We start from the raw sequence: 24608 nt of genomic DNA, 5'->3' as shown, positions 1-24608 counted from the left end.
TGCACTTTCTATGTTTATTGCATGCAGAAGAATGACCCTACATTAAAACGCTCTGGCTCTCCCCACTTTCTGGGCATAACCACATTTAACCTGCTGCCAGTGGAGCTCTCACAATGAACCCCCCTTTGCTGTCACAGCAGCAGCCTGGGGACAGTGGGGACCTCTGTGTGTCAGGCCCTTGCACGCTCACAATCACACTTTCGTCCTCGCATGACCACGCTGCATTGGGAAGCAGAGATAGCTAAGATAGAAGAATGTGCAGCCCTAAATGCCAGACGTTCCGCTTCAGTGATGGCTGCTGCCTCTGTGGGGAGAGGTGTTCTGAAGGGATGAACTCCTAAAGGAACCAGATCCAGGAGATGCCCGAATCCATTCAATGCCTGAACCGTGAGAGCTTGGGGGAACGGCTCGGCTGGTGGTACCGCTGATAACCCTCCGATGCGGCCGGGAGCAGCAGGAAGCTGCTCAGCGAATCCTTCTGGCAGAGAGCCATGGCTTCCTTGTAATTTATCTTCTCCTTCGTGATGGGATCAATGAGATCTTTTTCGTAGTTGGAGTCATCCTGGAGCCTGCTGGCCAGATCACCTGTTATCATCCCTGTCTGGGCAGCTTCCAGCACGGGGATGCGACCGGTTTTCTTAGGATCAATGAGCCCTCCGGTTAGATGCTGGACCTCCAGGTAGGGGAAAGCACTGTCCTTGGTCATCCATCCCTTCTGAACTGCTTCTCCCACAGACAACCTTCGCTTGGTCACTGGGTCCTCAATCCCTGTGAAAGCTTTCTGGGCATTGAGCAGTCTCTGCATGTAGGTTCTGTCAATCAGCCCCCTCTCAATTGCCTTATGGACTGAGAATCGGTCCCAAGAAATGAGGTCTATGATACCCCCTGTTGCAGCCTGGGCTTCCAAGAGCTTCTGAGCTGTCATGGGATCGAGCAGCTTCTTTGCAACAGCAGTCTTGATGTTGTACTTGGTGTTGGTGGTGGTGTCATACACCCCGGCGATGGGGAATGTGTCATCACAGAAGCCCTTCTGCGAGGCTGGGGGGAAAAAGCTTTGGGTTTGGTGGGTGGTAGGTGAGGAGAGAGGAGATTTGGAGATGATGGAGCCAATAGAGAGGGATGGTGGAGGTTTGGATTCCCCAGCCACCAGCAAGGCGAATTCAGAGATGGGAATCTTGCCATCTCGGTACAGCTGGTACTCCTCCTTTGTGATCCTCCTCAGCCTTAGTGCATCATCGATGGAGTACTGCTTCCCACTTTTCTTGTCAAGGAGAACTGAGACTTCCCCATTTGGCCCCAAGGTGGTGACTTCCTCCCAGTCACACTCCAGCTCTTGCAGCTGGATGTACTGGCCTCTGTCTATGATGCCTCTCTTATAGGCCTCGTAAGGGGACATATCCTTCCCTGTCTCAGGGTCCAAGATAGAGATCTTGGTGGAGAGGTTTGTCTCTCTCATCTGGGTCTCGTGATTGATTTCTTCCCGGCTGACCCTTGACTGCAGATCTCGAATCAACCTCTCTTTGTTGTAGATCTGGTCCTTCTCCCTAATGATGTCTGCCTCCAGCAGAGAAAACTCATGTTCCAGCTGCTTCTTCTTCTGCCTGTCATTCTCCGTCCGTTGATTGAGCAGTTTGGACTCCTCCCGAAGGAAGAGGACTTTCTGCTGCTTCTGCCTCTCCAGCTCCCGCAGTTCACCCTCCAAGTTGGCTCTCTCCTGGATGGCCAGGTTCCTGGCTTTCTGCAGCTCCGTCTCTTCACGAGCCCATGTCCTCTTCATTCCTTCAGCTCTCTCGATCCTCTCCCTGAGCCGCCGTACCTCCTCCTCTGCCTTTTGCTTGGCCCCTCTCTCCCTGTTCAGCAGCTCCCAGATGCGTGCACGTTCACTCTCCAGTGCTCTGTCCTTTTCCACTCGAATCACCTCCTTGTAGATGGTCTTCTCCTGGGATTTTGTTTTCTGCAGGACATCAACTTGCATCTGCAGGTTCTTGCATTCTCTCTGCAAGTTCAGCACCTCCATCTTCTCACGGTCCAGCTCCAAGCGCAGGTTGCTGGCAGACTGTTCAAGGACTGGGTCCTTCTCCAACTTGACCACTTCTTCCATAATGATCTTTTCTTGCACTGGTGCTGGGCTCTCCTCCAGCTCCTTTATTCGCAATGTAATTTGTCTCATCTCCTTCTCTAGTGCAAGCCTCTTGCTTCGATCCTCCTGGAAGTTGAGCAACTTCTCTTGCTCTTCCACCAGTGCCCGAACCTGTTGCACATCGCGTTCCAGACGACGCCTGTTGCTTACCTCCTCATCCAGACTCCGTCTCAGCCTGTTGTGCTCATCTCGGAGCTTTGGATCCTTTTGAGTCAGTATCACCTCTTGGACAACTACCTTTTCCTCTGGCTTTCGCCTCTCCAGTAGCATGTATTTATTTTGCAAGTCATAGATCGCATCCTCTGCAGCTCTCCGCTTTTGAGACATGTTACGTACCTCTTGACGGAGACGATCAGCTTCTTTTTCCAAGAGTGGATCATTCTCATATCGGATGACTTCCTTGTTGACCAGCTTGGTTTCCACCTTGGATCTCTCCCTCTTCCATTCATCCCTTTCACCCTGCAGCCTAATGAGCTGCTCTTGGGTCCTGCCATTGGTGTTCACGAGTTCATTGAGCTGCTGTTTCAGCCTATCGATTTCTCTAAGAATCTCTGGACTCTTCTCATGTTTCACCACCTCCTCTATAACCTCCTTCAGTTCCACCACTGGTTTCTGTGACCTGAGGACATTGAGCTCTGCTAAGGCCTCTTCCACTTCGCTTTCAACCTTTGTCCTTTTCAGAGTAGCTTCCTGCAGCTCCCTTTTCAAGTGTGCAATTTGCTGCTCTGTTTCAGGATCCACCAGGAAAATCTCATTGACCCTTTCTTTAACCTCCACCCTCGGTTTCTGCTTCTCTGCAACGCTGTACTGGTTCTGCAGCTCTCCCAGCTCACCTATAAGCATCAAGTTTTTGCTTCTCTCTTCCTCAATCAGAATTTTAAGCTTAGAAGACTCTCTCAATAGCTCCGGGTCCTGCTCTACCTGCTTCACCTCCTTAACAATAATTTTGGGTTCTGCTGTTTCGATTAGTCTTTCCACCTCCTCAATTTTGTTCTTCACTTTCACTATGGCTTCTTCTGCAGACTTCCTCTTGAAAGATTCCTCATCGATTTGTAGCTGCAGGGTCCTAACGGACTTCAGCATTTCTGGGTTTTTCTCCAGTTTGATCAGCTCCTTCACCACCACTTTCTCTCGGATATTGGGCTGCTTTCGCTCCAGCATGTGCAGCTCTCTCTTACACTGCTCAAGTTCAGAAACAGCAGCCAAGCTTTCCTCCTGGAGACGTTTGATCTCCTGACGAAGAGCAGCTGCCTCGCTATCCAGGCTTGGATCTTTCTCAATTTTTGTGATCTCTTTGGTGAGGAGCTGGGCAGGAGTGACCTTCTTCTCGCTCTCCATCTGGGCAAGCTTACGGCTCATCACTTCAATGTCTTCTTGCAGTCTCTGCCTCTTTTTGCCTTCCCCTTCGATCTGCTGTGCCATCTTAGACAGGTTGCTCTCCACCTGTGGGTCTCTGTAATATTCTATTACCTCCTTTTCTTCCACTCTTTCAATGGGCTTCTGAGTCTTCAACATTAGCAGCTTGTTTCTATGTTCCTCCAGGTCCTCTTCAATCTTGGCCACTTTCCTTCTTTCCTCCTCCAGCTGCGATTTTAAGCCCTCCGATTCCCTGCTTGTTGTGGCTTTGTGTTCAGAGTGCTGGGTTTGCTCATGCACAGCTTCAATGTCCTCATGCACCTCCTTCTGCAAGGGAAAAACAAAAGTTAAAAGAAAATAAGGCAGGGAAACAGAATCACTGTTTAAACCTGGCGCAGAGGCCTTTTCCATGACCAGGCAGGGCAGGAGACAGAACCAGTACAGTTTAATCTTTTGTCCTTCCTGAGCACACTGAACATTACCCAGACCAGAGAACTTTCCTACAGGTGAGTCAAGCCCTAGAAATGTATAGAAGTCCTATTGCTTTGAAATGTTTCCAGAAGGTTGTGAGCATTAAATTCCAGTCACGTCCACAGACAAATCCAGAATTCTCAGTCTATGAATGTTGGTTAGGTACAGCTGAGAACAGGACTCCAGAGCCCTAACTCATTTTTTTTTTCCCTAGCATAAACTACAGCTTAGTAGACAGTTGAGGGCCCACAGAGGTGACAAATGTCAGTGAAACTCATGGTCTTTTTCTCACATTGGTTTCCATTCCTGTCCTTCCTCCCACCTAGATGTGGAGACCTGGCAAAATGGTGGGGGGATCCCAGGCTGACCAGATTGCTCACAGCTTTGGAAAGATCATTTCAAACCCCAATCTAGAGCAGCCCCATCTGGCCAAGCTGGTACCTTCTCAACAATCTTCTTGGCAAACTCCAGCCGGCTGAGCTGCTGTTTATTTTCTGCTGCCAGCTCCATGTAGAGCTTGGTTACATCATTTTCCTGAAAAAGAAACAGTGGTGAGACCCTTGTCCCCCTCACTCTGACACAGCTCCGTTGGATGGCACACTTTCCCACCCCTCATTTCACCTGGATGCACTTTGTGTACTGCACCATTCTAGGAATTAGTGTCTTCCCATCTGACTTCCTAGAAAAACTGAGACACAGAGTCTAAGGACTCATGTAGGAGATTCTGTCCCCTTACTTGAATGCCTGTTAGATACCTGCTGGCCTGCACAGGGTCCAAGACTTCCAAATTCACCTTGGGCCACATATGGATGGAATAACCCAAGGTGATGCAGGAGAACTGGGGTGTAACTGGGAAAAGCATGCATGAGCTCTGGCTCAGTCCTGTCCCCAGTACCTGATCACTTGCTCTGCCCAGGTAGATGGAATTCAGTCTTTAAGGCACCACTAAAACAGGTCCCCAAATTTGGAGAGAATGTGACACAGATACCATTCAGCAGGAATACTCAGAAAGATAGAAAATTACTTGCTCTTTGACATGCTTCTGCAGGGCTGAGACAAAGGTCTCAATATCAACTAAAGGTACTCTATGTCTTCACCTTTACATTTTACCTGGGCCTGGATGCTTTCTTGCAGAGGGGTCACACGCAGCCTCTTGGCAGCAAAGTCGGTCAAGGTAGGGTCCAGAGAAGAGCTGTATTTGCCTGCTTGGAGTTCATAGTCCTGTCCAGAGCAGAAACAGAAGAATTAGTTGGGATCTCTCAGGTGAGATGTTAAGGGAGTGCAACCTGGGGAAAGCCAGTCGTACATTGAGGGTGGACTGCACGTTCCGGGATAGCCTGACCACCGCGTTCTTCTCAGGCTCCTTGCCTTTGATCTCCTCCACCAGCCTCTGCAGGAGAGACACATGATGTTAAGGACAGGTTGAAATACAGCAAACCATTAACACTCTTGCAAGCAAGAGCAGTAGCTCAGTGTGGTACTGCAGGGAATGGTGGGAATAGGATGACATTTAGGAAGAGCCTCCTGGGCTTTAGAGGATCCCAACAGGACTCTTATTGGCCCAGGACTTATGACACTGATTTATCATGAGATAAATACTAGCCAGCACAGAGACCTTCACTTCTCTTCAGCTGAGCTGGCCATCTTAGGATCTACTCCAGGAGAGAAAGATGCAGGACCCAGATATAGCATCTCAGCCCAAGGTGTAATCTCTCAGGATCTGGGTGCATCCTCTCTGTGGAGAAGGTATCAGCCTAGGAGTGACTAGCTCAGATGAACACCAGCACTGCAGATGAACACAGTTGGGCAAGATACATCATCTGTGAGCTACGATCCATTGTCTCCTTGTTCTAGTTCATTCACTGTGACATAGGAGCTGGCTGGTACTATTTTGCACACCGTTCATGAGAAAATTCCCCCATCCTTGTAATATTACAGGTTATGATGCTTGCCCTAGAATGTACCTTCTGTGCCTGCAGCTTGTAATTGATCTGGCTTGGCCCATCAGTGGTCTTCACTTGGTGTTTTGGTAGGTTGTTCATCCAGAACATCAGGTTCTCATTGGAGTTTTGGAACTGCTGGTAGATGAGGCTGATATTTCTGAGGGTCTTCTCTCTGCACAGCACAAAGGTGAACAGGAACATTAAAATCAAGGGTAAAGATTCATGTGCAAGTTCCCAAAAAGACATTATGGTGAGAATGACACCACAAAAAACACCAAGATAACAAAAACAAGGGGGTGACCACTGGTCCCTGAGTGGAGAGCACATCTCTGTGCATATCAGGTTTGCTACTACAGCATGGGCACAACTTGGGAGGTGAGAGATTGAAAAGGAGAGTGGTCAGATCAGCATCCTGCAATGAAGAACGTGCTCTTGGGACTCTGACTAATGCTGGTCCATGTTAGCTAAGGGGAGCAGAGATGACACCCGAGTTCCTCACCGCTGATCCAGCTGGTCTGCAACGGCATGGTAGCGATCGTTGAGGAGCTGCACCTCCCGCTTCTGCCGGGGCAGGTCTGGGCAGTACTCCTGGAAGTTGTTCTGCACAGCGCTGCAGCTGTGCTCAGCATCCTTGAGCCCCCGGTTCAGCTTCAGCACACAGTCCTCTTGGGCCACCAGCTCCCGCTTCATCTTCTGCAGGCGGAAATAAAGACACCTCCAGGTTTGCCCCAGTCGATGCACCAACCAGAAATACCCTCCTTAATACCAGTACTAACTGTGCAGCACCTGGGGGCTGCCCAGGCTCTCCAAGCTGGACGTGCAGCATGGAAGAGATGGAGCAGCGAGACTTATTCAGTAAAGAAGGTGGGAATCAAGATGGGTTGGACGGTGCATGCAGTAGAAAGGAGAAGTTTTGGGAAAGGTAAAAAAGGGTTGCTGTGAGTGCTAATGATGGGGCAGGGAGATTTCAAGCAGGAAAGAACAGGGGTGAGTGTGAGGCAGAGCACCAGAGGTTTGATGCTGAGTTCATAATGTATTGTAGGGACCCCAAATATAGCCTGCAAGGGGCAGAGCTTTGTGCAAGCCAGTGAGTACAGCTCAGCCTGCAACACCAACATTAACCCTTCAAGGAACAAGTCCTTAGAAAGGCTTCACTGTTGGTGCCTTGAGGTGCTCAAATGAGCGAAGTCCATCTGTCCCCGCCATTCCTACGTGAGCTCAGAGATCTCCCTTCCTTAACAAAGAGCCTGATGTTCCCCTACCTGCAGATCATTGGCCCGATCCTGCAGGGCATTGGGGGATGCGGGAATGATGCTATCCTGAGCCAGCTTGGCCTCAAACGTGCTGACAATCTTGTCTGTGTTCTCAATCTGAGTCTCCAGGTTCAGCGCAGCCTTAGCCCTAGGGAAGAGAAAAAAAGACAAGACAAGGTTAACTACAAAAGACACCATTCTTCTCCTTTTCTCTCTGATTTCGCATGTTTAAGCTCATTTAACATCAGAGCTTCCGCAGCATGGCAGAGAACAAGGAATATGCACTCACAACCCTGCCATGCTGCCCAGAAATCAGATATATTGCTTTTCACTGCACACAGCAGACCTGGGACACATACCCCTTGTGGTGGACTTCTCACAGCGGGGGCATTTGAGCACAGATTACACACAGAAACTCCTTCAGAAGTGCCTTTGGTGACAGATGGGAGGTTTCCAACCTGTACTGGGCTGGATGGACCTCAACCAACATCCATCTAGACCAAAAGCATCTTCTCTCATGCTTCTGTGTTGACACCTCTGTGCAAGGACTTCCTCCCCTCATGCCCTTCAGGCCTTGTCATCATCACTCACTTCTCATTGTAGAGGCTGGAGAGCATATTGACATCGCTGTATTTGCTCCTGAGGGCATTCAGTGTGACAGGGAGCTGGGAAGCCGAGGTGCTGGTGGGTTTCTTGGAAAGGTAGGTCTCACACTCCTTCTGCAGAGCATCCTTGGCTGCCCCCAGGTTCTCAAGTTTCTTTGTCGTTTCCTGGCACATCAGATGGGAGCAGAGTCACCAAACACAGTCATAACAGTTGTGAAAATGTGCCTCCCTGGGGGGCAGATTTTGCTGTGGGGCTCAGGGTGCGGTAGCCCTCTCATTAGGAGTTGGCCCTTGGGGCACAGCCCCATCCAGACTGTGGCTGTCTGGCAATGGCAGGGCGTGGGAAAGAGATCCAAAGAGACACAGGTGGAAGCAACCTACCTATCCATCTTTCTGCCAGGGCCAGGTAAATACCCACAGATGAAGATGTAACAAGCTGAAATACTACAGACCCAGAACCTTATCCCAGAGAAAAGGAGGGGGCCCCAGGGAACTGCTTCTTTTTCTGTCCCACTCACATCTACCAGCCTGTATTCCCCATTTGGTGAGCCAAAGCTGGTCCTTGGAGTCATTCTTATGCCTTGTTGTCTTTTATGCTGCAGACCTGAGAGCGAAGGGTGACAGCAACCCCATAACAAGGCTGAGAATTTCGCAAGTCTGACTCCTGGTCCACAGCTCTGAAATGAATGAACCATCTTGCTGAGCCTTGGGAAGAGCCTGCATTTCCCTAGGCTTTGGCTTAACCTTCCCATTTCAAGGGCTCAAGTCATCCTGAAACCCTTGAAACTGCAGCACAGGTTTCTCTTTTGAAGCACTGCCTCTCATCTCCTGTGTAATTTCTACATCAGGTCTTTTTAAGGCCAAGGACACAGTGCTACCAAAAACTCATCCTACCCCAACACACCCACAGCAACACCCACCTGCTGGTGCTTGATCCTCCTGGCAAGGTCCTCAGTGGGGTCACTGTAGTTCACTGGAGACCTCACTCGGTTCAAGATCTCCTTCTCTACTTGAACCAGGTCCTTGCCAACACGATCCAGGCTACCAAGAAGCTGGTCAGCTTGGGGATCATCCTGAGCTACAGGGGTGCTCCTGGACAGAGCTGCAGCGAGACACAGCTTAGATTAATCCCCATTTCTCATCTTCCATCCCAGTCTTGGTGCACAGCTCTGCACAGATAGACCCTGAAGCTCCAGCTCCCTCTTATGACAGTCCTACCACAAAGCTCTGCCCTTTGTTTTGTAACTCTGAAGCACACAGGCTTCTCCTGAACATGGGTTTTGGATGCAACCATTAATGAGCCAGTTAACATTTCTAATCTGCAGAGCATCATACATGTGCTGACCCAAGGCAAAGGCTTAGGAAAATGGTTTTAGCTCGGTCCCAGCCAACCAGAGCTCAAATCAAAAAGAGGGACAGACAGCCATGTGCTGCTATGCAGACACATCCCTGCTTAGCTTTGCTGGGAGCTTCTGAACTGCAACTGTGGGGGTAAGAGCGAGCCAGGGTCAGGATTTAGCCATAGCTGTCTGCTTATTCCACAGCCCCCAGCTAGGAAGAGAACTGCGAGGGACCCAGATCCCAAAGAAGGCTTAATTAAGGCTTCTGGATAGGCACATCCCCTTGCAATCCCAAATGTTCTGCAGGAGTTGATGGACCTGGAAGCCAATCTCAGAGGTTTGAAAAGGGCAACAGAGATTTTAAGTGAATTGCCTGAGACTGGCAGCTCTAGGAACCAGGTTATCCCATCGGCTGCTGTTTTCTGTAGAGCAGGAGTCACCTTCACACCAACCCGCAGGTATCTCCATCTGCTTGGGAGGCTGCTCTGCTTCAGCCAAGTCTAGCAGCTCCACAAGGGAGATGTATGGGTTTTGCTTTGGAGAGGGCTTGACTAACCAGCTGACATACCTTGTTGGCTGGGCTGAACCTGCTCCTTGTGGCTGCGTCTCAGGGTGCTCTGAACTGCTGCTCGCTTCTGCTTCACTGTGTTCAGTTCCCCTTCCAGCCTGTGAGCAGAGAGGAGCATCCTCAGCCAACGGGATGGGAAACGCTGCACTGAGCAAGCTCTGACAGAGCCCACCCTGCAGCAGCTTCGAGCCTCTGACGGGAAAAGTGTTCCCAAAGGCAGGGGCAGGCTCAGATCCTGCAGCCTGTTGTAACTCAGAGATGTCCCTTCGGAAAGGGGACAGCAGCAAGAGCACCCAGTTGGTTCAAGCAGCTGGTTTTCCCAATGGAGCCACAGTTTCCAACTCTTGCTAGATGCTGACAAAGCTGGAAATTCATTTAATATCACCGCAGTGCTTTGCAGGAAGCAAGTACAAGTAGCTGCCTCTGTGGCTGCTGCACTACAAACACCAGGTCTCATTTGGAAGGATTGTTCCTTTCTAATGAAACCAGGGCTGGGATCAGCAGGGGCTGGAAGGACCTAAAAAATCTCTGGGTGAGAAAAGACTGATGGCACTGAGCGGAGGGACCTTTGAAGGACCAGGGTAGTTCACATCCTCGCTATAGGTTGCTCCAGCTAAACACTGAGCTCTAAAAGCAGCAAGTCCCAGCTTGCTTAGGTTGTTATCAGACAAGGGCTGTTCCTCTGCGGGGACAGGACATAGCTCCACGCAGAGGGACTGAGTGGTGGAACAAACCGGGAAATAAAAGAAGTGTTTTAGTGTAGGAAGGGAAGCAAGCACCAGAAAAAGAAACAAGCTGTCAAATGTAGCCCAAAAAGGGGAAGAGTTTTCCAGGCAACACCTGCAGAGCTGTTATCTAGGAGGATGTCACAAACTTTTCTGTTTTAAAACATGCATGAAACCCATAAATCCAAAGGATTCAGTAATCTGGGACGAGTGAAGAGGGGTACACACGCAGAAAAAAGTAACACAATGAAATAATGATGCCTGTGTGACTGGGGAACCAAACTCACATCACAGACACGCCCAAGTACTGCTGAATCTGGGCTGGGGGTCTTTCCACAGTGCTTGGGCAGCACTGATTTATCCAAGCACCGAGGACATGATTAAAAAGGTAACATGGAAGCTGTCTGCTGTCTGACTGAGCAACCAGGCAGCAGACTACACAGTGGTTCAAGGAACGTTTCTTAGTCTCCAGCTGGGGATGGCTGAGGAGATCCCACAGATAACTCTGTCCTGTTTGGCAAGTCCCAAGCTCCAGACTGATTCTGGAAATAATTTAGTCAAATCTACACGAGTCACATGTTTGGGTGAAGAAATCAAGCCTGACTGCCAGGAGGCTCTTTGGCAGTAAGGTCCATGCAGTGTGCAGTGCTGTTGAGGAATGGCAGGAACCTGGAGGAGATACTTGGCTGCAGGGAACAAGCCCTCCAGGAGGGATTTCGTACTAGATAGTTAGAGGTCTGTTCCCAGCTGCTTCTTCTCTGCAGTTGAGGCAGCCAGGCTGGCTGCAACCTAAGAGCAAGTCTGAACATCTCTCTGGGTCAGGCTCTCCATCTCAGACTCACCTATTGACCTTGTCTATGGACTCGGGGTCTGGTGGAGGGATGGAGAAGCAAGCAGAAGGTGCCTCCTGGACCACACCAGTGCTGCTCTGCACCACCCACATCTCTGGGTTGCTGTTGTCCTTCAGAGTGTACTTGTCACCTCTGGTCAGCTGCACCTGGGACAAAGACACAAAACGCAGTGAATGGCTTGGCTTTCTGACACGAGGCCAGTTTCTCCCACCATGGAGCCAGGATCTAGAGCAACCAAAGAAGAATCCAGTTGCCTGTCTCGTCTAAAGGTACTGCTGGTCAGGCCCTCACCTCCCCAGCATCCCAGTCACAGAGGGTGTCCAAGGTGAGGGTCTGGGAGAGATGTGTCCTGCGCAGTTTCAGTGGGCTGATCTCTTTGCTCCTTCTCTTCAGGTCAGCGATGCTCTTCTCTGCCTGCTTCACTGCCTTCTCTTCGTTCTAGATAAAACAGTGGTTGCAATCAGGCTTGGATGAGAAGGAAGCGGGGGGGTCATACTATAGTGGGTACGCTCAGGCCAGTTGTCCATCCTTGTGTGATCACTGCTGGGATGGAGTCAGAAATATCTCCAGTCTTGACCCTTCCATGTCCCTTCCACCCCTTTCATTACCAACATCCTCCTCAGTTTCCTTCCCTCGCAGCAGATCTGCCCTTGAAGGCACAGCCTGAGTTAACCTCAGGTGATCCCACACTGTCATACTAAATCTCCTGAAGTTTTTCTTCTTGGAAGAGGAACAGAGACATGCCAAGAGGTGGCCACATTCCAATATCAGAAGGTTGTGAGATCCTGGCACCCCTCAGGATCGAAACGCATTGCATGCATGGGAAGATAATGTGTTGAAGCTGTCCCTCCCTCTCTCCTGGGCAAAGATCTTTTCCTATCCACATTCTCAACCCTGAGGTCAGATTTCTTTATTCCCTTCCTCGCCCTTGGCTCTTGAGAGTGCAGAGGAGATGGGAGGACCTTTCCCCACTGCCTGAATACCAGCACCACATGCTCTCTACAGGCCCTCTAATCCAAGTGTCTCATGTCTAGGACAACACACAGTTCCTTCCCCCACTTCTCCTTTACTCTGATGGTGATCTGATGCCTGACAATGTGTCACTGATGGAGATGAGTCTCTTTCCAGGGGTCACTGCCCCACAGCATGGACCTTCTGTGGCTACAGGGACTCAGCTTCCAGGGCATAGTATTACCATGGGCTTCCCCCTGTCTAGCACAGGGCTGGGATGAGCTATGTGGTAGGATTTTTCGCCCAACTCTTCCCTTTTCCCACAGTTATTTATTGGGAAGGGTGTAATCTTTGGTTTGCCCTTTAGGTCTGGCTAGTGCCACCAGCCCTGAAGACCTCACCTCCAGCTGAAGCAGCAGATCTGCCACTACTCCAGGGCTATCTTTGTTGAACTTGCTGTATTTGGTGTCCAGGTCGGAGTTCATCTTCTTCAGGGAGCGGCTCACAGTCTCAGCATCGTCCTGGAACTGGAGGTGTGGGTAGGAAAACAGTCAGGGACAGGAGCACATCACTGTGTCCAAGTCCAGTGCGGTCTCTCAGTTCCCAGTGACTCTTACACAGTCTAGGGCTCACAAGACCGTGCAGACCATCCTCAGAGTGCATGTTTGGACAAGTACATTCTATCACCTGAGCCACACGCAAATAATCCTGATCAACAGACAAGTCCCAGGGAACAACAGCAAGCAAACCTTCCCCTGCGTCTCTTCTCTAAACTAGCACATAAACAATAGGGCTGATGGGATGAGCTGTGCACCAATCCTTCACTGCAGCACTAAAGGACCATGTTTTCTAAAGTGTTTCCCCAAAATATCCTGACTGGGTGCAAGCAAAAGATCTCCCATCCTCATCCTTTTGCTGTGTCTCTTCCCAGCCTGCCCACTCTGGCCTGACCCTGCAGACACACAGCCCATGCTCTCCTCGTTGCTTTTTACCTTCTTATAGCTCTCCACGCTTTTCAGTTGACTTTCCTGGCAAATGCAGAGATTCAGGAAATTCTGCCACTCGTTCTTCAAGGCTTCCTGGTGAGCCTGTGGTGGGACAGAGCACGACTCAGTGGGCTCCAGCTAGTCCTACCTCCCCCACCACCCATCTCCTTTCCCCAGAAGCCCCAGAGATCAGAGGAAGGGCACAGACCGCTGGTGAGAGGAGACAAAGCTGTGTCCAGGCATCGCCTGAGAGAATCATAGGATCATTTTGGTTGGAAGAGACCCTCAAGATCATTTGGTCCAACCATTAACCCAACCCTGACACTAACCCATGTTCCTAAGAACCTCATCGCTGCATCCTTTAAACCCCTCCAGGGATGGTGACTCCACCACTGCCCCGGGCAGCCTGTTCCAATGCCCAACAGCCCTTTCTGTGGATAAATTTTTCCTGATATCCAATCTAAACCTCCCCTGGCGCAACTTGAGGCCGTTTCCTCCCATCCTGTCACTTGCTACCTGGGAGAAGAGACCAACGCTGATGCTGAGCCTGAGCAAGGATGCTGCTCCACAAGGACCTGGCTCATACAGAGCAGCCACCGTTTCTCTAGAGGTCTCAGGTCCAGTGGTGTGGGTGGTTGTGAGCCCACCTCACCTTGCCACTGCATCTGCAGGCTTGCAAATACAACTGTGGAGGCTGGGAGCTGGTTTCGGCTGGGAGAGGTCGTGCTGTGTCACAGCTGGAGTTTCTCAGCAGCATGAACGTGGCTGCATTGACCACAGGTCTGAGCACCAGCCCAGGAGCTGGTCCCAGCACACAGATGTTAGCCACTATCTCCTGGAGGTTTCCGAAGGGGTGAGGACCCTGCACTGTCCCCAGCCTCCCCACAGGGCTGGAGCAGGCAGAAAGATGCTGCAGTACAGCTGGTGCAATGTGCAAGGGAAGAGTAAAAGAGTAGCTCTGCAGAAGATGTGAAGAGGTCTCTTCCAACCTGTCTCCTGGCTCTTGATGCACAAATGATGGAAATCATTCTCATTCTTTTACAGGATTTGGGAGGGGACTACCTTTCCCTACCTGTATAGGCTTGACAGCTGGGTGCTTAAGCTCAATCATCCTATCCCCGTCATCCTGGAGATGGTTCACAAGCTCCTCCTGGCTGAGCAGCTCATTGGCCTTAAAGTTCTGAAGGGGAAAAGAAACTTCATGACAGTGGACGAGCACAGCACAAGGAACACAGAGCAGTTCCTGGGGCACCCAACCACATTGTAGCGGAGAAAAAGCTCTCAAAGCACAGACATCTTTGTTTGTTTGTTTTTTAAAAAGGAAGGGGCTAAGCAAAAAGCTGAAACAAATTATACACACGTGGGCCTCAGAAAGCATCAGGACATTCGTTCAAAGAGCACCTTCCTAGTCAATTATCCCTCCCTTCTTCCTGGTCCCAGTACGTAGCAGTCACTGTGTGTTGTACTTTGGACATCGAGGCTGACACGACGCTGAACCCCTCCCTCCCTTCTGACCACTGGCAGCCTCACCGACAGCTCTTTCCTGTGTGATCCCACCTGCCAGCTCATGGAACAGGAGAGGACACAAAATGGCTCATCCTTAACTCCAGTGTGGATTCAGAGTATCTCTCCCACCTCTGTTTCTGTGCCCAGTGCTGTCAGACCGCCCTGGGAACACACCAGAGCCTGTGGTGGATGTCTAGGAGGATGGGATCCACCCTGCAAATCTTGCACGCTGGGCTTGGCCAGCCCCCGACAGCCAGGACACACTGCCAGCCCCCGAGAGCTCACCTCGTACTCCCGACGCACACTTTGCACATCCATCATTTGGTCGCTCCAGTCCTGCTTCAGGATCCTGGTCTGCTGGTCCGTCAGGTAGCCCAGCTCCTTGGTGCAGCCCTGGAGGTGGTGGTACAGGCTGCCCAGGCTCTGCCCTCGCCAGATGGAGGCTTTCTGCACACACACGGGAGAAACAGCATTGGTGCTCAGGCTGAAAACCCCCATTCCCCTCTTCCCCCTGCTCCCCAGGACCCTGCTCATGTTGCACATCCACCAGCATGTTCCCAGAGACCTTCATGAGACATCTGCCCTGCTCGCTCTTATCTGATGGGGCTGGTTTTCCCTCCTCCACAGACAGGATATGTTTGTCTAACCAGAATCTCAGGTGTGGGGTGGTGCCTCGGGCAGTCTGAGAGCTGGCCCAGCTCTGCTGTATTCCTCACAAATGCAACTCTTCAGCATTAACCTTTATGGCTGGCTAAACCCAGGACCTTCTTCCCAGCCACCTCCTTTGCTCTGGCTGCTCGTTTCCTCTCAGGAGCTCTTGTTGGGGATTGGTGCAAGCCTCAACATTTGCAATCCCCATTTGGAACAGCATGTGGGATGGGACAGGCTTTCCTGCTGCCGCATCCCTAATCCCTAACCCTAACCCTAACCCATCCCTAACACACAGGCAACACCAGATCAATGATCCATGGAGAGAAGACCCAGACCTCACCCACAGCATTGCCCTGAGGGCAGTGAGCATGCTCTCAATTTTTAGACCCACTCCCATATGGAGAGGAAATGGAGAAAGATGATCATAGAATCACAGAATAGTTTGGGTTAGAAGGGACCTCCAAAGGTCCAGCCTCCCTGAGACGAGGAACACGACTTCACTGTGCAAGACCAGAGGTAGCTGCTCCCTGAGCTGGGCATTCCCTGTCCATCAGGGGTGGTGTGACTCTGCTGTATGACCCCATCTGTCCAGAAAACCACCGAGCAGCTTACCAGCAAGTCCTTGTACTGGCTTTTTAAATCTGCCACATCCTGGGTTGCAAACCGGCCAAGACCAAGGGAAGAAAACAAACAAACAAAAATTAGCAAAACATGTGGTAGATGCTAATGAGCTGATTTATAGAAGGTGATTTAGAAACCATCCAGGAACCCAGGAACCACCTTCCCAGCCCCTGCATGGGTTGACCTGTCCAAACTCAGGTCTCCCCATTGCCTTTGCAGAACAAGGGGGGATAGTCACTGTGTGAAGCAGCAGATGGGACACATGGCCAGAGAGCAAGCGGAGCCCACAGGGTCCCCAGTGAAGCCAAGAGGAACAAGGAGGGGACAGAGGGTGCCTTACCCCGGAATGGAGGTTCTTGATCTGGAGGCCATAGGCTTCAATCTCCTTCTGGAGGATGTTGTGCTCAGCTATTTGCTTTTCCAGTTCTGACATGCCAGGGCCATACTGTCCTGTGTTGACTTGTTTCTGTGCAAAAGGGGTTAGGAAGAGACTAAAATGAAAGACTATTTCAGGGAGAAACTTCAGTGAGCGTTGGCAGGGTGTGAAAAGATCTGGCGCCTGAAAGCAGTCCAGAAGGAAGGGCTCTTGTTTACCATGATTGCTGTTGGTTCCCATTTCCCCAGCCATACAGAGGGGCAAAGATAACTAGGCTGTATTACCCTGGTATACAAACCTAAGCTGAACCTGCCACTATTCCCATGGTGACACGCATTGGATGGACACAGTTACCATTCAATTTCTAAGAGAATCCAAGTGGACTCCAAACTGGGCACTGCACATACCCAAGACCTTGTAGCATGAAACCCTAGGATGTAGGGCTGCAAAGACATCACCCTCTCCATCTTTTCATCCCATATTAGGGCATCTCTACTTGATCCCCCTCTGGCAGCTCTTAATCTGAAGGAGTCAATCAAGAGGGTCCTCCAGAAGGTTTTAAGAGGTGGGAGGAGAGTCCTTCTCCTTCTCAGGGTTGCTTCCACCACACTCAGCAATGTCTGGCAGAGCCCTAAAGGCAATAGCAGGCATTATCTGGCCTTGTAGGTGTTGGGAGATACATCTAAAACCAGCTGCTGTTACCATCTTTTGGTCCAGGATCCTGGCCCAGTCTACCCTGGGCCCCACATCTGGGATGTTCAGTTGTTCGTAGAGAGCCCGGTACTCTGCACACAGCTGTGTCACGCGGTCGTGGAGCTGCTGGATGCTGCCAAGGAGAAAAGGCACATGTCTCTGTGTCAGTTTAGATGGGGGAAAATCAAGGTGGGGTTTGTGGAGCCCAGATGTCACTATAAGACCCAGGCTACTTTGTTGTTCCTTTGTGACACTGGCATCCTTCTGCAGTGAAGGCACTTGTCCTGGTGCTCTTCATCTCAGAGATGTCTCAGGAATTACAACCCAGGAGGAAGCTGCAGGGACATCAGGGCTGTCCATTCCCAGCTAGGGAACAACTCTGCCCTCCTGATTTCCACCTAAAAGGGCTGGAGAGCAAAGGGGAACAAAGCACCAGAGGCCAGTGTAAGCTCTTCTCCCATTCAAACACCCAGCTCTGCTTGTCTGAGCAGAAGACATTCATTTTAGGAAAAACAGAGGAAAAGGGAATTTGTCCTGGGAGTGGGATCACATTTTAACTCTGTGTTTTTCTGATAACTTTTAAAAGACCCCCCAAATAATACTGGAGGCTCTTGAGTGATCACTCTAGCAGCCACCCTGCACACCATTATCTTTACAGTATATTGACAGAAGCCCTGATTTTAAGGCTAAAGTCTATAGGAAGAAGGGTGAAACTCTCTCATGGCAACGACTGGAGCTCAGCCTGGATCCTGGTGGGATTCCTAATTGCTCGGTGTCCTCGTCACACCAGTCCCCTCCACTGTACTCACTCTTTCTCTATCTCAATAGCCTGAGGGTGTTTCAGCCGCTTGGCACGGTCCACATCCAAAAACAGGTCCTTCAGCAGGGTCTCCGCTTCCTTCAGGTTCCTGGCATTCTCTGGCTGGAACTCAAAAGCCTTGTTCTTCTGGTGATTGCTGGCATCCTGGAGACCAGGGATGGCAGAGAAAAAAGCCCTGTTCAACCACAAGGGTGCAGCTGGGGAGCGTACACCCGGCCAAGCTGCCTGCTCCAGCATCTCTCCCACCCAAGGGACTGGTGTGGGTCGGGCTGGGGCTGCCGGGGACACGGGGCTGTGCTGCTGCACTGCAGACATAGGTGAGACAGCCTTGGCTGTGGGAAGCATGACGCACTGAGCAGAAAGCACCCAGGGCAGAATTTGGGAGGCCCCGGTATGCAGCCCCAGGGGCTGGGAGGCTCTGTGGTGTGATCTGTTCCTCCCCAGCCTCGAGTCAGCCCCCAAACCTGCACCAAACAAGTTGATGCACTGAGCAGACACCTGACCTGTTATCTTAGACACTGCATTGCCAGGCAAAGGATTCCACCTCCCCACCACCTTCTGCCACAGCTCACCTGCTTGAGGCTGGACTGTGTCTCCAGGATGTCCTTCTCCACCTGGTCAGCATTTGTCTGCATGCGGGAGATGAGCACGGCCAGCTCATTTGTTGAAGACCTGAGAGAGGGAGCAGTGAAGCAGAGGGGTGAGTGAAAGCAATTCTCACCCTCTTCGTCATCGCCCAGGACCTCACACAGGTGTGGTTCTTCAGGCCTTTCCCCTACGTCCTCCTGGTCTCCAAAGAAAGAGTCTCAGCTGTGACTAAGGGCACAGACACAAACAAGTGGGCGATGCCTGGCTGTTGCCATCAACCAAGTGAAGGTAAGAGGTGGCATGTTCAGAGCGAGCAGGCAATGGATTTTTGCACACCAGGCAGCTCATCTGGACAACTCCTTGCCTCTGGACACCACAGACGCTCAAAGATTCACGTGGATTCCAAAGGCATTGGAGGGGGAGAAAAAAATATTGCTGTAGGGCTTCCAAATGCACCAACACCACATCTGGGTTGGGAAGACCCAAAGCCACAGATGGCTGGAGGCCAGGAAAGCACCCTGCAGAGGCAGCACAACATGGTCACCCTGTTTGGAGGCACTTCCCTGGGTGTCTGCCCTTGGCTGCTGGTAGAAGTGGACAAGATGGCCCTTCAGCCTGACCCAGAACTGCCATCCCGTGGGCTTGTTTCACAGATAGAGCTCTGCAGTTCAGCTCACTGAGGAACTGGAGAGCCCGGTCCCACCCCATGACCAGGCAGCAGTGGACAAGGACTCCCTACACAGATTACAACCCCCTCTGGGCACCACATGGGCTGCTGCAGTCCTGCTGCTTTCAGGGCTTGGGGACAAATTTCCCAAGGTGCACCTACAGCCGGAGGTCCACATCAAACCATTCCCTATTGCCTCTCGCCTTGGTGCCATCACACAACTGATGGGTGCCATCACACAACCGATGGGTGCCATCACCACTATTACAAATGAGCACGCAGGGCCCTGCCAAAACAGCTGGATCCAGAGCCTGTAGCAAGGCATGGGGTGGGTTCCGCAGCTGCGGCCCCAAAACTCCCTGCAGACAAAGAAGCACAAGCCTTGGTGCCACTTTTTGTCCTCATGTCTTGTTGTTCCTAATAGCATCTGCCCCTGAGGACAGTGCCAGCCCTGCCCTCCAGGCAAGGAGAGCACAATGCTGCCAGGATGTGGGTGAGCAGCGATGGGAGCGTGAGGACCGACAGCATCACCCAGGCACTCAAGCCCCTGGACAACTGCTGATGGGACAAAGTTCACCAGAAGCTCAGCTCGGTTACATGGTGACTCTGGAGTCTGAGACCAGAAGAAAAGCGTTTGAGCAACAACAACAGGATGGTTGGTGCAACCTGCCCTGTGCCTTTGGTGGAGGAAAAACATGGGAGAAAGGCGATGTCCTGCAGCAGAGGCACTCGCACCTGCCCTCCAGCTGTGTGGTTTCCTTCCTAGCCCCTGAATCCAGCAAAGGACAAGGGGAAGCAGTTCCCTTAATGGCTCCATCATTGCTGCAGCTCATTGGGGCTCCAGCTATCCCACAGTTCATACCAAAGGCTACAGCACATGCTGGGATGTTCGTTTACTACAGCCCCAAGTGACTGTAAAGTGCCAGTGAGTGTCACAGTCACCCCAAGCCAAGCACTCAATGCCACAGACAGAGCTCGTGTCTCCAGTCAGCTCAGCCCATGCTGACCAACACTGAGCCCGTGTAACTCCAGAAGAGACACAGCCCCAGTGCTCCTGCTCACAGCATCCTGCTGTCCCCTTTCTCCAACTCCTCCCTCCGTTTTGAATTCCCAAAAGGGTGGTATGGGCTTGCAACACAGCAGTTCCACCGGGGGCTTTGGGTTGGCAGCGTCTCCTGGCCCTGTCTCAGCTTCTCTGCCTGCAAAATGCATGTCAAAGTAAACAAGGGACTGCTGTGCTCCAGCAATGCCTTCTTCTACAGGGTCTAACTCCAGGGATCACAGAGCCAGAGACCACAAGCAAGGCATCCATCATCATCAAAGCATCACTGGCTACTACAACCTGTCTTTGATATCCCATTATACATTCCCCCTGCCCCATCTGTGCCCCACATATGCCTCTGCAGGCTGGAAGCTCTAAGAGGTTCCCCCCTCCCCAGGAGGTTACACAATCTCCCACTCATCCCCAACACGCCTGGAATGAGGTGGTGTCCCATGAGCACATACTTGAGCGCCACCCAAATTTCCTGCCCGGGCTCTCTGCGCAGGGAGGAGAGGGTGAGTCACGGGCTGGCCGCAGTCCCAGGGGATGGACGCCGCTCCCTGTGCACCGGGACAAGCACCATCCACCTGGTCCAGCTGAATTCAGCTCCCACCTGGGAAATGCGTGAATATGGTGCCTGGTTTGAGCCCCGTTGTGATGTGACCGCGGATACCTCCATGCAGCTCCAAGAGCGGAGAAGTGAGGATCCATCCTTTCCAGGGAGGGTAAATCACCAGTAAAATCCCGCTTATTCCTGGTGGTACCCCCATCCTGGCTGAAGGAAACACTAGGACACTCCATCTCTTGGTTCACAACTCCGGATAAACAAATCATCTTTGTTTAGGCCAAGCCACAATAAAACTATGGACTGAAAAGACTTCAACAACCTCCTGGTCAAAGGGGTCCAGCCTTGCCCACCCCCAACCTGCTCTGCCTTTGCACCGCACAGGGCACCTGAGGTTAGGAACAAGGGTGTTGCTGCAAACACCTGATCTTCAGTGACAATGTTTCCTGGAGAGCATCATCTCAGGGGCAAAGGGGCTCTGCAAAAGCGCAGTTTGGATGCTTGAGGGGCTTTGGTAGAGGATGTGCTAGGAAGAGAAGGTTGTCTACAGACTGTCCTGGGAGCCTGAAGAAGGCCTGATGCATGGGTGAAGAAGCTGGCTGTCCTCAGATGAGCCTCCCCAATTCACCATGCTCCTTGGTCAAGGTGGAAGCAACACTGAGGAACCTGCTTGATCCGTGCACACTTGGAGAAGGGTCTAAACCACCATGAATCTTTCTCTCTCGACCACGGACTGCGCAGAGATGAGCAGGGACAGGAGAAGCTTGTGCTGACACCAGTCCATACAGCCCCCAAGCCATGTCACCACCCTTCCTCAGGAATGTCCCTCCTGCCCCTTCCCTGCTGCCCTCAGGCAGAAGCTCCTACTCCAAGAGAGCTGACCACAGCAAGGCTCTGTGTTTCTGGGTGAAGATGCTGACACTTGGGCTGCAGAGAAGCAGCCTGGCATTGGGTGGGATACGAGGGGCCACGAGTTCACATTGGGCATCCCTTGGTCTCCCAAGGCTTGGGTCCGACTCCATGCATGGTGCATCCATACAGCCACAACCTCAGGCTGGTGGAGATGGCTGAGGACAAGGCTCAGCAGAGCTCCTCCTGCTCCTCCAAGAGCCAGAACAGGCCTCCTCCCTAGGGCTATCTCATGCCTAGAAGAGGCAGAGCACTATTATTATCATTATTAATTGGTTCATTTCTCACACCACTTTCTTCCTCCTAGACAGTCCAACCGCACACAAAGGATGGTGTGTCTTAGCAGGAGCAGGGCTGTCCCCCACTCCCAGTCACTTCTCTGCCAGAGTGTGTTTGGGCAGGACCACAGCACCCACCCCCTTCTGTCCCCAACTCTCTCCTTCCCTTCGTTCCAGGGGACTTTGCTTTTTGGCTTCAAGGTAAAACCCCAAAGCTTGAGTCTGTTCTCCCCGACACATAGAAGCCGTCATGCTCTGGTCTGCCAGCCCAAGTGCTGGGTTAGTCCCCTGAGCCTGTGCCTGTCCCCTTGGACACCATGCTGCTCTAGACTGGTCAGGGAGAAGCAGAGGGAGACGGTGGCAGAAGCAGCAATGCCAGGAGATGATTAAACCAGATGACGACTTGCCATCCATCTCCAAAACCACCCACAGCCTTTGTCAAGATCTCACCCAAGCAGCCAGTCCAGCCTGATCTGATTCAGTTCCACCTGATGAATTTTCCCTTCCAGCCCGCAGTGTGGCACCTCCTAGAGCTGTGCATGGCAAGGATGCTCCTCGGGGACAGACCCGCACTTTCTACTGCCTTCCTGGGCTGCATCCACCAAGTGGAGACAGCAAAGCGCCCTGTGAACCAGAATGCTCAGCTCATAGTCCCGAGGACCAAGACAAGGTGTCTCTCTAGGGGTCCATGCTAACTGGTGACTCCCAGAGGCAGAGAACCTTGACTGCTGCTGAGGTTCTCGCCTCAGGGCCACCAGGAGCAGCTATGGGCCACTAACATTTTCTTGGGGCCATCTGCAGAGCATGTACTGGTGGCTGGCCCTGAGACAACTCATTCACCTTCATTTTCTCAACTAATATGGGCACTGACCGAGCCCCAGGCCATGGCCAAACCAATTAGCCTTTGTCTGATGGTTGGTGCCTCCTAAAGCAAGCACAACCAGGTCGGTAATTGCTGCGCTTCAGGCTGCAGCCCCCATCCTGCACAGGGAAAAGGTCTGAGGTGTCGCTGGGATGCGATGGGACTCCAGTTATCCCGAGAGGCTCATGCTGGTGGACACCCTGGCCCAAACCCTCCTGCAGCACCGCGGGGGCTGCACCAAGCTGTCTCAGGAAGCCTCACACAAAATCCCCAGCCTAGGTCTGGAAGCCTCATGCAGCACGGGCTGGGGAGGTGGACAGATTGCATTAGGGAGACTAAAACCAGGGGTTGACACAGCTCCAGGGCTTTTAGGGAGTTCTCTCGCTGTATTCAGTCCCTGACAAAGGCTTAGTGTTCAGACAGCCCCCAAATCTGTGTTTGAGATGAGTTTGTGAGTGCTCAGCTCTGCTGAGGCAGAAGCATCCTATTGCAGGGGGCAGCTCCTGACATCCACAGGTGGGAGCCTCGAGCCTCAACCTTTGTGGGAGGCCCCGTCTCCCCAGGTGCCGCTGCCCTGCCCAGCAGCACCGGGCCACCACCCTCCTCAGCGGCTGTTTGCTAACACTGGGTTTGGCCCCCATAAATGGAGCGGTTGGTGCCAGCATCATGCCATGTCCACCCATCTGCACGCACACCATCCCCGGCTGCTGCTGCTGGGGGGCCAAGGGATGGGGTCAGCACCTCCTGCTCCCCATGGGTCCGCTCCTCCTCAGAACAAACCCCTTTGCAACTTCCTCAGCCTCTAACCCTGGCTGAGGATGGGGATTCCTGTAGAATCAGTTCATTAACTCTAGGAAATGCAAAATTGCTGAGCAACCACAGCTGGAGGGAGGGATGAGCGCTCTCTCTGCAGGAGAACCCCCTGCCAGAGAACACCCTCTTCTCCTCGGGAAGCATCCTGGTCCCATCACACATCTCACTCCCCAGAGCTTGGGGAATGTCCTCAGAGGAGAGCACAGCTGTCAGATCCTTTTGGTGATGCCTGAGGCCTGAAAGAGGCAACCTCAGCTATGTGACCTGCAGAGACCCAGCCTGTCACCAGGGTGGATTAGAGCAGCCACCAGCAAACCCACTGCTCCCCCATCTTCACCACCTGAGCAGCACCAAACTGAGCATCCTTCTCCAGGGATCCCAGGGCAACATCACACCAGCCTCACACAACCAGTGAGTCCAGGGATCTCAAATCCAGGCTGGTATCTGCTCCACCATCAAGCAGATCTTGCTCCACCCAAGTAAGGATGTTGCATTTAATCTCCCTACTCCCATCTGCCCAAAAGGGGCTTTACACCTCCCTGCTTCATTAAGACAGCTCTGAGCACATTTTCAGGCACTGCACATCCCAGGGGCTGCACAGATACTGCTGGGCTGGAGCACAAAGCCCAGCAAAGACAAGGACAAGAGCTGGGGCAGCACGTTCTGGCATCGGCTCCCAGCAAACCCCAACTTTCTGTCTTCCCCACAAAGAGGGAGGGTTCTTAGAGTGGCTTTGGAGGCATCAAGCGCCCATCCCTCATCTTCCTCCATGGTTCACAGGCCAGCTTAGAGAGGAGAGGAGTCACACTTACTTGCTAGGCTTGGCAGGAGAACCTCTATTGGGGGAACTTCTGCTCGGGGAGCCTTTGCCCACTCCCTTGAACATGTTGGTGAGGTTCCAGCTGGTGTCCTGGAGTCTGCAAAGCCGTCTTGGGCGCTGGCTCTCTGCTCCGGTCTGATGGGATGGAATGACAAGACTCAGCGAGGAAAGGCTGGCAATGCGCTAAAGAGCAGTTTCTGGGAGGCTC

At 52.1% G+C, this 24608-nt stretch overlaps 1 protein-coding gene across 1 annotated transcript; it reads right to left on the bottom strand.

The window, feature by feature from the left end:
- Positions 1–24608, bottom strand: EVPL (envoplakin). Its single transcript, XM_065034738.1, has 22 exons — positions 24393–24608; positions 18429–18528; positions 17846–18000; positions 17046–17169; positions 16308–16433; positions 15959–15997; positions 14981–15142; positions 14262–14369; positions 13196–13291; positions 12605–12730; positions 11544–11690; positions 11244–11398; positions 9677–9774; positions 8689–8870; positions 7755–7933; positions 7173–7311; positions 6410–6603; positions 5932–6082; positions 5274–5357; positions 5078–5188; positions 4409–4501; positions 1–3823 (listed from the first exon to the last, which is right to left on the bottom strand). The coding sequence occupies exons 1-22, from the start codon at positions 24464–24466 to the stop codon at positions 374–376; spliced, it is 6093 nt and encodes a 2030-aa protein (XP_064890810.1). The 5' UTR covers positions 24467–24608; the 3' UTR covers positions 1–373.

Source organism: Columba livia, chromosome 18 (genome assembly GCF_036013475.1).
Source record: "Columba livia isolate bColLiv1 breed racing homer chromosome 18, bColLiv1.pat.W.v2, whole genome shotgun sequence".
Classification (NCBI taxonomy): domain Eukaryota; kingdom Metazoa; phylum Chordata; class Aves; order Columbiformes; family Columbidae; genus Columba; species Columba livia.
The sequence above is the reverse complement of the archived record's forward strand: the minus strand, read 5'-3'. Positions and strand labels throughout refer to the sequence as shown.

Excerpts from the sequence above, each read along its gene's own strand:
- EVPL (XM_065034738.1), bottom strand. The coding sequence starts at position 24,466 with ATGTTCAAGGGAGTGGGCAAAGGCTCCCCGAGCAGAAGTTCCCCCAAT. Across the intron at positions 7,312-7,754 it reads TCCAGCCTCTACAATGAGAA|GGCTAAGGCTGCGCTGAACC; the intron begins GTGAGTGATGAT and ends TCTCTTCCCTAG. Across the intron at positions 4,502-5,077 it reads AAGAAAGCATCCAGGCCCAG|GAAAATGATGTAACCAAGCT; the intron begins GTAAAATGTAAA and ends TTTCTTTTTCAG.